Below are 13443 nucleotides of genomic sequence, written 5' to 3'. Positions count from 1 at the left end.
GAGGCCAGACTGGAGAGATTCCTGACTGCCCAAATTATCATTTAGGATTTGTAGAACACTACTCAATGCAAGTTCCATGAAAGTAGATTTTAAGCTCAACTAAAGTTAGTAACATATGGAATAGGAGCACACCTGTCACTATAGATGTTCAACCTCTGAGAACCCTAATGGAATGAAAATGAGCTTACGAATAGGTGCATTGTTAACAGTTTTATTTTAGCCTTCTCTGCCAGTCATTAAATCGCATTCCTCTGATTTTCTACTTACTAGGAAAGCTGTATATTTTCTCTTTTCCCATTGCCTCAGTTTTATCAGCATGTATAGATCTTGACAGCAGCGAGCACAAATTATGCATCTTTATATTCTTCTATGGCTGCTATTTCAGATCTTTGCATATAATACATGGTGAATAAGTATTTGCTAATAAATGTAGAATTTACTTCTGAGGTTTGGAGTTAGCATTTCATATTCTTTACTAGTTCTTTATTCCTGCTGAAAGAATGAATATACTATCACAGTTGATGAAAAGGTACTGGATTGTGAAAATAGATGCTGTGTTATGTGTGAATTACCATATGAATTGAGCTTATGACAAATGTAGTATATGTAAGATCATCTGTTTCTGTTGATTGCCTAACAAACTCTTCCTTGTCTTAGCACATATATGGCCTCTGTGGAGTCCCAGCTGCATCCAGCCACAATGACAGTTAGACCACTCCCTCTTTTGGTGCTACCATAGCATCTTCTCATTTCTTTTATGGGCCTTATCACTTTAAGATTATATGTTTATTTCTTTATCTTGTCTACCAGATTGTGAGCTCCTTGAGGGCAGGGACCTTGTCTTACTCATATCTATATCTTGATGCCTGCCAAAGTGCCTGTCACAGAATTGATGCACAGTCCATGTTGATGAATGGTTAAAAATACATGTCACAAGGTCAGAAAAGGAACACTTTCTACTTTATGTCATTCATGTTATGAAAGTAAATGAGTTACTTTGTGAAAAATGGGATCTTCTCAGTGGCCGGGGTGGGGGATGGGGAGGATACTGTGTTCCTTTCACTTGTGTATTATTAGTCATATGCAAATATAATGCTTTTATCTTTATCCTAGTGACTGGTTGAAAGTATAGAAGCATAGACACATTGTCTTTGCTTAATTCTTTAAAAAAACAAGGACTACTCAAATGGATCCTAAGATAATTTTTGGATCATATAATGTTGGTGTGATAAAATCATAAAATTCAAATTCTGGCATTGGAACAACATTTTATAAAAACATGGCAACGTATTCTTGGAAATTGGTGAAATTAGACTTCGCTAGGACAGTCATAGTCATTACACTTTTACACAGCCTTAAAATGAAAGGACCTGTGTGAATAAAAGGATCTTTTGTGTCACAAAAAGAAACACAAATAATCTGTTAAAAAGTTCTTTTTATTTGCGGATGGTTCCAATTAATCCTTCTGTATAAGATGTAAAATTTGAGTTATTTTACCAGTTGTATTGATGCAAGTGCGATGATATGTCCATGTACTTATTTCTGCATGTGTAGAGATGGCTGGCCAGACATAAGAGGTTAATTTATGGGTAGGTAGCGTTGCAAATCTGTCTCACATAGGAATGATAAGCCATGTATCTTATCAGCTGCCCTAATTAACCGTAGTATTGCTATTAGAACGCCAGTAGAATGCTATTAGGCAGATATACAAGACTGAATTACTTTACCTTTAAACCTTCTCCAAAAGTAGTATTTTTTTTTAATGTGGTGGATTTTTTATTTTTAAGACATATATATAAGAACATAAGAATGGCGCTCCTCCTTCTTAATAGGGTAGCTTGTAAGGAGTACTGGAAGCAAAGGATACATAGCTTCACCTAAAATAGGATTTTAAAATATCATTTATAAATTTATATTTGGCTTACAGAATGATTACTGTTTTAGTGGAAAAGCCACCAGTTTTATAGTAGATACATGCTACTATTCTAAGATCATATTTCTTATATAAATTCCAAATGATATGCTACACCCAGATTTTAAAATGAATTTTTCACCTTCTTTAAGAAAAAGGAAATATAATGGGTAGAAATTTTTTGAATGTTTGAATGTCAGATGGTTCTATAGTTGAAAAGAAATTTACGGCTAAGCAATTGAATTTATTAATGAACGTCAGTAGGCACATTGTTCTTCATTGGGCTGATTTTGCCCATTGTTCTCCAGTAGTTATTAAATCAGACAAATTCTTACATAGATATGAACATCCAGCATTTATTACAACAAAGTTTCAACGTGCTGTTATTTGTTACAGGTAATCTTTGGTAAATCTAGCTGTTCAGAATTTTCAAAGGAAGCCTATACAGCCGTAGTATATCATAACAGGTACTGAATTCAAATATTTCTTTCAAAGTTACTCCCTTCTCAGTGGCATTTTAAGCACTCACGTTAGTATGTTTACCAAATGCTTTGCTGCACTGAATGTGCAAATTCAAGACAGCTGACATCAGAGTTATAATTTTCTGCCTGTAGATGCATATTCTCTATAGACATCAAATTTAGACTTTATATACAAAAGGTCTTTCATATCAAATTCTCTGACCCTTTCATTTTTATTATATTGTTATTGATTATCATTGTAGCCTCTGGTCCTTTGGACTTTCCCTGTTATTTTCCCCTTGACACTTTGTAGTTTTACTTAACTCTTTACTAAGCTTATAACCATTAGTTAAATTGGTGGTATTCTCAACATCTAATAATACTTGATTTAGTGCCCTTCCATTTTACTTCTTTGAGAAATTCTTAACTTTGGATAACTTTTAATCTCGGCTTTGTTTTCTTTTCTCTTTTTTTTTCTTTTCTTCTCTTTTCTTTTCCTTCTCTTCTTTTCTTTTCTTTTCTTTTCTTTTCTTTTCTTTTCTTTTCTTTTCCTTCTCTTCTCTTCTCTTCTCTTCTCTTCTCTTCTCTTCTCTTCTCTTCTCTTCTCTTCTCTTCTCTTCTCTTCTCTTCTCTTTTTTGTTTTTGTTTTGATTACTGAATGCTGTTGGAGAAAAATCACAAAATTGTACCGATCAGGACTATCACAAATTGACGTTATTTTATCTGTATGATGGGACTGCAGTAATTCATTTTACTTTATTTTCTTTTTGGCCCCACCATTCTTTGGTATTCTTCTTGTCATCACTTTTTTTTACCCTCTGTCATTTGGCAGGAGATATTTTAAGCCTTTCTTCTTTCTCTAGCTCCTACTTATTCTGTTTGCTTACTCTTAGCGTTCCTACTTTATTAAGTGGTTTGAGACCATCCAACTTGAGAACCATCCACTTGTCTACTCTTCACCTCTGATTATCTCTGCATGGATCTGCCTTTCCTTCTGGTTCAAGGGCAGTCAGAGCCCGTACCTGGCTCAGTGTGAGTCTTTTATCTCTGCTTTCTACCAGTCTCATTCTTCCTCTTCCAGAGTGCAACTCCATCAGTTAACCCTTCTCTTGTACCATCAGTCCCCACTTCCCTGGCTCCATCTGTTACTGTCAAAAAGAAACTTAAGTCTCCTATACTTAAAAAACAAAACAAAAACCTCTCTTCAGTGTTGTTGTGTACATGGTTTTTCCTTGCCCTCTTTAAAACTTTATTGTTTCTCACCCTTTGTGACCCGCTCTCACTTTCCTCCCATCTCTTTGGACAGTTTATTTTTCTGTAGTAATTATTCTAATCTTTCTTTCTTTCTTTCTTTCTTTCTTTCTTTCTTTCTTTCTTTCCTTCCTTCCTTCCTTCCTTCCTTCCTTCCTTCCTTCCTTCCTTCCTTTTTTTTTTGAGAATAGATATTCCATACAAAACACTACAGTTTCACTCTTGACCCTCTTTTTCTACACTATACTCTCCATAAATAACCTTATATGTGTTTCTCAGAGTTACATTCATTGAAAATGTTACTGCTTTTATCTTTATGTGGATTGTTTTGCAACTTTTTATTTTTAGTCATAACCTTCTTTCGGAGGTGCAGACATATATTTTTAGTAGCCTAGTAAGCATGTTCTTTTGCCTGCCTTCTCAATTTCCATGTATTTATCCCCGATTCTCTTCTGGACCCTATCTCTGTCTGATTATTTTTATTAACGGTACCATAATTCTTTTGACTCAGAATTTAAAACATCCTTGCTTTCCTTCTTCTTTTCTCTAATATCCAATCATCTTTTACATCTTGATGATTTTCTTTTTGCCTTATTGCTAAAGTATCCTGTTTCTGGGCTTTTCTTGGATCCCTTTTTCTATCATAATACTGATTCCCTCTATTAATTCAACTCCTACTTGTTCTTTAAGGCCCACATCATATATCTCTTCCTAAATACAATTCCCTGATCCAAAACTTGAAGTAATCTGTTCAGCTCTGTTCTTGAAGCACTTAATCTTATATGCTATATGCTGTATACCAGGGGTTGACAAACATTTTCTGCGAAGGGCCCAGTAGTTTTGTTTTAGGCCTTGTGGGCCATACGGTCTCTGTTGCAATTACTGAACCCCGCTGTTGTAGTGCAAAAAGAGCCATAGACAATAAGTGAAGTTGCAAATGAATGGGCATGGCTGTCTTCCAATAACATTTTATTTATGGGTGCTGAAATTTGAATTTCATGTAATATTTCAAGTGAAATGTTATTCTTTTGATTTTTTTAACTACTTAAAAATATAAAAATCATTCTTAGTCTGTAGGGCTATACAAAACCATTCAGTGGACTGGATTTGACCTGTAGCCATAATTTGCCAACCCCTGCTTTATAGCATTGCTATTGATATATGTGTGTCTTATTTATATTTCTACTAAATTATATATTTTTGAGGGTAATTATTTTTTCATATCTTTAAAACCACCACAGAAATAACACGATACTTAACATAAAGGTGAACAGTTAAAACGTACTTGTTGATGAATAACTCACAGATGCTTAATTTTCCATAAAAGCCTTCACATAGTATGATTTCAGAAAAGAAATGAATACTCAGTACTAGGAATGATATTGATGAAGAAGGTAATAATTTCTTAAAGTATCTCAGTTTATAGCTAGATCTTTATTTTGGTGCTCTCAGTATTCGTGGAATTAAAATGACAATACTCTCTAACACTGTGAGGAAATTCAACTTTCTCATGATTTAGTGGTGATTAGCGAGGTCAATAATAAGATACATAGCATCTTTTATTCACCAAAATAATCAAATTTGCAGATGGCTACCATTACTTATCTTTCTTGGGGGTATTAAAATTTTCATTAACCTAATATTTCTGTGATCAGATCTACACTTTTAGTGTTTTTGAGACTTATTTGAAATGGAAAGATATTAGACTTATTAGCATGGGGGGGAACCCTAATTGGTGGGAAAGCTTTCACTTTTAATTAGTTGGAGCCATATGGTTTGGATATATTTTCTTTGAATATAACTGAGAGATACTAGCTGAATATGGAAGGTTGGGATGCTAAGATTCTGTCCCTTTTAAATCATAAATCATAAATAGCAGCAATGCTTTTTTATAAAAATGCTCCTAGGGACCACTCTCAATGGATATTGAGATGAAAATGCCATTGGTTAAGTCAAATATGATATTCGTTGTATTTGTGTAGTGGCTGGGAGCACTTCTAAACTGTGAGACAAATGCAATTTATAGGTGTTCCCTGATTTTTCTTTATTTTTTTTTTTCCTTTTTTCTGAGCAGTTAATACATTAGTCTATGTTTTGTTAACATCTGTTTCTTTAGCAATGGAATAATTGATATAAGATATTCCATAGAGAGCCCAACTTGATACTAAGCTGTCTAGAGCTACTTGTTTTTTTTTCTTTTTTGCAAAAAGATAATACAAATTAATCTTTAATATGAAGTCACTCCTATAATAGAAAAATGTTTTTTTATGGTATGGTTTTAAAATACATACTTACAAAAACTCCTGTTACTTTTCTATGTAATGCGTATCAGAATATAGAAGGCCTTGCCCTAGTCTCCTCATTTATACAGTTTCCCATCTAATGAAGATCTCGGCATCAAGGTGGTGATTATTAATGAATTTTCAAATCATAGGATCACTGAGCCCATTAATAAAAATGAGACGAGAAATTTCAGAAACAGAGACAACTCCCTCAACTGGAAGTAGGAGTTAGTTACATACAGTTTGGGAATAGAGAAAAATATTTTGTACTGGAAGAAAAATTGAGCATGAATCATGAAATTAATTTAAAAATTACTCAAATATACAAATGCAGTAATTATTTGTTTTGAACAAATTACTGACTATTGATCTGTTTTTTGTTTGTTTTTTTTTTTTTTGTATGAAGGTCTCCTGATTTTCATGAAGAAATCAAGGTTAAACTCCCTGCTACTTTAACTGACCATCATCATTTGCTTTTTACTTTTTATCATGTTAGTTGTCAGCAAAAACAAAATACTCCTCTTGAAACTCCTGTTGGATATACAGTAAGTATATCTTTGTTTAATATTTAGCTTTTCAGTCTTAAAAGTAGTTTGAATACTTGAGATGTAATTGGTGTTCATTATTGTTGAGTATTCCCTATTGGATTCCCCATATTGGTTAGGAAGAGTCATCGTAATAAGAAAATACTCATTAATGCAATTAATTAACATGTGTAAACACTTAGATGTTGGTCCTGATTATTATGTGTTTATCAAACAGTACAGTATAAATATATTAATTTTAAGGGTTCTTCAGAAGAGAATGGTTTCAGTATAAAATGATTAAAAGAGACCCTTAGCTATTAAAGCTCTTGGCTTTCATTAAAAGCAATTAAAACTCTTGAGTATTATTTGAAAATCATTATGATTGAATTGCAAACGTAAACCTGAGGTGAAGGATATCATGATGTGCTATCACAACTTTGTCAGAAAAATCATGCTGCTACCCAAAAGAGAAAAATTAACAATTGACTCATTTTTTTTGTCTATGAAATGGATTTTGCTAAATGTAACCAAATAAATTCATGCTTTTTAGTTTTGTTGTCAGCATTCATATTCAACCAAACCTTTCCCTGTATGCATTGACACTATTACCACCATGTGTAATGGATTGACTTTGCGGCCTTTTTCTACTCCAGCTTTTTCTTGGATAGTAAGGACCTCTTTTGGCTTAAATATTGCATAGTTAGTTAGTAATAATGTTTTGGGAATGCTCCTTAATAAAAATATTGTCAGGGAAGCTTTTCTTTAGAGGAATCATGAAACCTATTATTACTTAATTAAATCCCCTTGGTGTTTGGCGGTGTGAGACAAATTTGGCTCATTCCAAATTCTTAAAACAGATTTTCCAAGTACTTACTTTTGTAACAAATGTATTTAACTTAATATTGTTTCCTTTTTAATTAAAAGTGGATACCAATGCTTCAGAATGGACGATTAAAGACTGGGCAGTTTTGCCTACCAGTTTCACTGGAAAAACCACCACAAGCTTATTCTGTACTATCTCCTGAGGTCAGTATCTCTTATGGTGAAACTCTCCAGATGCAGTGAATGAGTTTTTTGCAGAAGTGTTTTTCTCAAACAAGACTTTGCTGTTCTATCTAGAAGTATGTAGATAATGAAGTAATAATATTATTTTGTACTATAGTTAAAATTACTCTATAGAATACTTAGAAGCTTTTAAAATAAGTATATTGATTTTAAAACCAAAATAATATGTGAAATATTAACTTAAAGAAAAGGCAAATTTGGAGAATTTTCATAACGTAACATAAGCTTTAAATAAGTAAGAACATTTCACTGAAAGTCTGGAGGAAAAAGAACAAACCAATTATTTTTTTAGAATCTTTTTGTAATTAATCATGTATGTGAAAAAAAGTTTTTAAAAATCATGTATGTGAAGATAAAGTAGCTACAAACTTGTAATACAAGAACCATTAGCAACTGTGATGATGACATATGTGACTTAAACAAAAACATTGGAAAAATCTCAATCAAGAATCAGTAGCCACTACTCAAAAACCAAAGTGCTTTTTGGGAGAACTGTTACATGATGATTATTAATGTGAGTGCCTTGAATGTAACTGTTGGTATAGATTAGTCTGAAATATGTCTTGGGAATGTTCTCCTGGTAGCATTTATTTTCAGAATAGAACTCAAAAAGTATTCATAGGGGCGCCTGGGTGGCTTAGTCAGTTAAGCATCCGACTTCAGCTCAGGTCATGATCTTATAGTTCGTGAGTTTGAGCCCCTCATAGCGCTCTGTGCTGACAGCTCAGAGCCTGGAGCCTGTTTCAGATTCTGTGTCTCCCTCTCTCTCTGCCCCTCCCCAACTCATGCTCTGTCTCTGTCTCTGTCAAAAATAAATAAAAACATTAAAAAAAATAAATACAAGTATTCACAAATACATTTGTATTGTTTTTGTTTAAACACACACACACACACACACACATACACACACACACAGAAAGACAACAGAAGGCTACTGCTCCGATCTCCTTTCTTACTATTCTTTGTCACTGACTCTGCCCCAGACAGAGAGCACAGTGCCTTGGCTCTTCCTTCTATATGAAGAGCACATTCCCATTTCTGGCCCTTTGCACTTCCCTGTGCTGGTGGTAGTGTCCCATCTCCAGGCCAGCTTCTTCATTTCATCCAGACATCCACTCAAATCCCACCTCTTCAGAGAAGGCGTCTCTGATCACTTTGTTTCAAATTGCAGCATCCAGCACTTTTTTTATCCCTTTACTTTGATATGTCTTCATAATACTTATCATTGACTTTATACTTCTTATATCTTTATTTATTGTCTACAGAGTATAAATTCCAGGAAGTTAGGGACTTTGTCTTTCTTGTGCATTGCTGTATCTTCAAGTACTTAGAATAGTGCTTGGCTCATGATGGGCAGTCAATAAGTATTTTATTTTTTAATGTTCATTCATTTTTGAGAGAGAGAGAGAGAGAGAGAGAGAGAGAGAGAGAGAGGCAGGCAGAGAGGCAGGCAGAGCATGAGCAGGGAGGGGCAGAGACAGAGGGAGACACAGAATCTGAAGCAAGCAGCCTCCAGACTCTTGAGCTGTCAGCACAGAGCCCAACTCAGGGCTCAAACTCACAGACTGTGAGATCATGACCTGAGCCAAAGTCAGTTGCTTAACTGACTGAGCCACCCAAGCTCCCCAGTCAGTAAGTATTTTTTAAATGAATGTTTAAAGACAGTAGGAAAGAAATATGACTCCTTCCTTCCTCCTTGCCTTTCATCCCCTGCCAAATCTTTCATTCGATTTTCCAGGAACACATCTCCTCAGTAAAATAAGGTAGTCTTCTGCCAGGGGTAGCATTATATATTTCAAAAGGAAATATTTTTAAAGAAAATTGATTTTATGGAAATTATGCACTTATTCTTACTTGATTTGCAAATATGAGGTCAACTTTCTAAAGGGAGATTGATGATTTTCTTCTAGCTACTATGCTGTGTATGCTCATATATAACATAAAGAATATGGTCATGGTTTGGATTTAACGATAGACATATAGCTTATTGATATATGATTAAGTGATCAAAACTTTTGTATTTTTTAATTACAGCATTAAAAAGAACAGTATAGGGGCACCTGGGTGGCTCAGTCGGTTAAGCGTCCAACTCTAGATTTCGGCTTAGGTCACGATCTCATGGTTTCATGTGTTTGAGCCCCGTGTGGACTCTGAGCTGACAGCATGGAGCCTGCTTCAGATTCTCCCTCTTTCTCTGCCCCTTCCCTGCTCACAGTGTCTCTGTCTCTCTCAAAATAAATAATCTTAAAAACAATTATAAAAACAAAAACAGTATATATTCTTAGCTTTATTATTACATTTAAAGAACAGTATAGGGGCGCCTGGGTGGCTCAGTCGGTTAAGCGTCCGACTTCGGCTCAGGTCATGATCTCACGGTCCGTGGGTTCGAGCCCCGCGTCGGGCTCTGTGCTGACAGCTCAGAGCCTGGAGCCCGTTTCAGATTCTGTGTCTCCCTCTCTCTCTGCCATTCCCCTGTTCATGCTCTGTCTCTGTCTCAAAAATAAATAAACATTAAAAAAATTAAAAAAAAAAAGAACAGTATATATTGTTAGTTTTAGTGCTGAATTTAAACCAAGTGAGAGATCATTATTCAAACATTCAGCTTTTACAATCTTGCCATTTGAAACTATATGGATGGAACTAGAGGGTATTATGCTAAGCGAAATTAGTCAGAGAAAGACAAATATCATATGACTTCACTCATATGAGGACTTTAAGACACAGAGGACTTTGAACACAAGGGAAGGGAAGCAAAAATAATATCAAAACAGGGAGGGGACAAAACATAAGAGACTCTTAAACATGGAGAACAGAGGGTTACTGGAGAGGGGGATGGACTAAATGGGTAAGGGTCATTAAGGAATCTAGTTCTGAAATCATTGCTGGAGTATAGCTAACTAACTTGGATGTAAATTTAAAAATTAAATAAAAATAAAAAATAATTATACATAAAATAAACAAACATTCAGCTTTTACAGATCATTGCTTCATGCAATTTTGTATCTACTTTCCTAGTTATGGTGGAGCTCTCTTTGATTCAGAAGGTCAGAGACCTTCCCAATATGTATTAACTTCAACTGGTTTTTGGGCCTTAGAATGTGAAGCTTGCCATCTAAGTTTACATAGTAATAAACAAATTTCTGTAACCAGCACACTATTACTTTATGATACTTGTCTCGATCATTTTCAATCATAAGGGGATCATTTTCTTTTTAAAATTGGGTAAAAAGGAAGGTAAACCTTTGTGTGGCTTTGTTTCATATCATTTGGGTTTTAACCTGTTTTCCCCTTTGAATTTTCATGTTTTTTTCACTCTGAATCTGTAAGCGTTCTTCTCTGGCAGGACCACTGACTGCCTTTTATGTGAACAGTACTCCTAGAGTGATGTAGTATACAACTTGCACAAAAATCACAATGCTCTTGACTCCTGCTGTTAGTTGATGAATCCTAAATCTGCATCTCTGCTCATCCATTTTCATTTGTCTAGTAAGTTAAAATGCTTATTGATACCTTTGCCAGGATATCTCAAACATAAAATGTCCAAAATTGCACTCATTTTTGTTGAATACTGTAGGAATCATGTTGAGAGAAAAGCCTAATCAATGAATGTGTTTCAACAGTGTTTGTTAATGGTATTCTGGAGAATTTACCTCAGTTTGGTGTCATCAGGTTTCAGGGTCAGTGTTTATTGAGGTCTAGATAACAAATTCATGCTTATAAAATTCATCGATTGATGCATGGGCATGCATGGCAATCTGTCACCAGATTTTTCTGTCCATGGGACTGTCGTACTCATCCTGGGGCACTCATAATCACCTGGACTTTTAAGACTTGGTTGAGGGGAACCTGGGTGGCTTAGTCGGTTGAGCATCTGACTCTTGATTTCAGCTTAAGTCATGATCTCATGGTCTTGAAATCAAGCCCCTCGTGGGGCTCCATGCTGGCCCTGGAGCCTGTTTGAGATTCTCTTTCTCGCTCTCCCTGTGCCCTTCCCTCTCTCCCTCTCTCTCTCTCTCTCTCTCTCTCTCTCTCTCAAAAAAAAAAAAAAAAAGAAAAAAAAGGTTTATTTGATTATTTTTGCCTGAAATATGTCACAATGAAACAATAAACATACCCTTTAAAAATCTCATGAATTATATGTCTGAGTATTTAACTTACAAATATATTTGTGTAGGTATGCAAAGATCAACATAAGGGATGTTTTAAAACTCAGCAGTGTTTACACATATATGTGTAGTTAGGCTTTTCAATTTATTGGTTTTTTATTTAATAAAATAATAAACACTCATGAATCTACTACCTAATCCAGAGCTAGAACAGTGATAATAATTCACATCATTTATGTGCTTGTCCCCTATTCCACATAAGAATAACCTGTAATTATAAAAATACTAGTATTTAAAAAAACTGTGGTAAAATATACATAAAAAGTTACCATTTTAACCATTTTTTTTTAAAGTGCATTCATGTTGTTTTGAAAACTAGCCTCTTTTTCTTTTTTTTTTAAGTTTATTTATTTGTTTTGAGAGAGAAAGAGAGCACATGCTGGGGAGGGGCAGAGAGAGGGAGGGACCGAATCCCAAGCAGGCCCCTGCACCGTCATTGCAGAGTCCTGTGCGGGGCTTGAAATTACAAACTGTGAGATCATGACCTGAGCCAAGCTCAAGAGTTGAACACTTAACTGACTGTGCCACCCAGGCACCCCTGAAAACTGGCCTCTTAAAAACAACTTTTTTGAGAGAGAGAGAGAGAGTGAGAGAGTGCAAGTACACAAGTGGAGGAGGGGCAGAGGGAGAGGAAGAGAGAGAATCTCAAGCAGGCTCCTTGCCCAGCTTAGAGCCCAGTGCGGGCTTGAACTCCCAAACCGTGAGATCATGACCTGAGCCAAAATCAAGAGTCAGACGCTTAACTGACTGAATCACCCAGGCACCCCTTAAAACTGCTTTTAAAAAAATGTTTACTTATTTATTTTGAGAGAGAGTGCATGTGAGCATTGGAGGGGCAGAGAGAGAGGTAGAGAGAGAGAGAGAGAGAGAGAGAAAGTCAGTCCCAAGCAGGCTCCATACTCAGTGCAGAGCCTAACACAGGGCTCAGTCCTAAGGCCATGAGTGAGATCATGACCTGACCTGAAATCAAGAATCAGACACTTAACTGACTGAGCTGCCCAGGCACCCCTTAAACCTACTTTATAACTGAGGTATATGTGTATTTAGAGAATACGTTTTACTTTGCTTATATTTTGAATTTAATGAAAAGGTTATTATGCTGTATAGAATCCTCTGGAACTTGCTTTTTTCATTCAGCATGATATTGCCAAGCTTTAGTGTTTCTTTATGATCATATATGATGTTTATATATTTTGCTGGCATTTCACTGTACTTAGAATATAATCTAGATTTGTATTCCATGACCTCCAAATCTCTGAATGATCTGAGCTTTTCTGTCTCTTTAACATCATCTTCTACCATCACAGCCCCTTCTTCTGTACTTATACCTTCTTCCAAATATTTTCCTGCTTCTAGGCCTTTGAATTTTCTCTTTCGTCTTCCTGAATTTCACATGGCTGGATTCTCTTCATTATCTGAATTTTATATAAAATAGCACTTCCTCAGAGAGGTCTGACTCCATGAATTTCCAGCCCTTTCCTCCACCACACTGTTGATACACTCCATCATTTTAATACTATTTTGTTTACTTAATACTTACCACTACCCGAAATTACCTTATTTATTTCCTTATTTTTCTCTATAAGAAATGGTGGGTAAGCTCCCTGAGAGCAGACATATTTACAATGGAACTCTAGTACCCAGAAAACTGTGTAGAGACTTCAGTAAATATGTGTTGTTTGAATTCAGTATAAAAAAGTTGGAGGATTGTTGTTATTAGCAAAAACTAAAAAATGGAAATTTTGTTGAGACCAAAGTCTCAACCGAAGTGATTAGTCA

The 13443-nt window shown here is 35.2% G+C and overlaps 1 protein-coding gene across 9 annotated transcripts in view; it reads left to right on the top strand.

Moving 5' to 3' along the window:
- The window catches only part of DOCK7 (dedicator of cytokinesis 7), a 230105-nt gene that overhangs the window by 118726 nt on the left and 97936 nt on the right, over positions 1-13443 (top strand). For all 9 annotated transcript variants that reach the window (XM_043575152.1, XM_043575153.1, XM_043575151.1 and 6 more), the window contains exons 16-18: positions 2309-2379; positions 6313-6451; positions 7358-7459. In XM_043575152.1, the coding sequence (XP_043431087.1) occupies positions 2309-2379; positions 6313-6451; positions 7358-7459 (312 nt within the window). The remainder of the gene's footprint in view (positions 1-2308; positions 2380-6312; positions 6452-7357; positions 7460-13443) is intronic.

The sequence above is a fragment of the Prionailurus bengalensis genome, chromosome C1 (assembly GCF_016509475.1).
Source record: "Prionailurus bengalensis isolate Pbe53 chromosome C1, Fcat_Pben_1.1_paternal_pri, whole genome shotgun sequence".
Classification (NCBI taxonomy): Eukaryota; Metazoa; Chordata; class Mammalia; order Carnivora; family Felidae; genus Prionailurus; species Prionailurus bengalensis.
The sequence above is the reverse complement of the archived record's forward strand: the minus strand, read 5'-3'. Positions and strand labels throughout refer to the sequence as shown.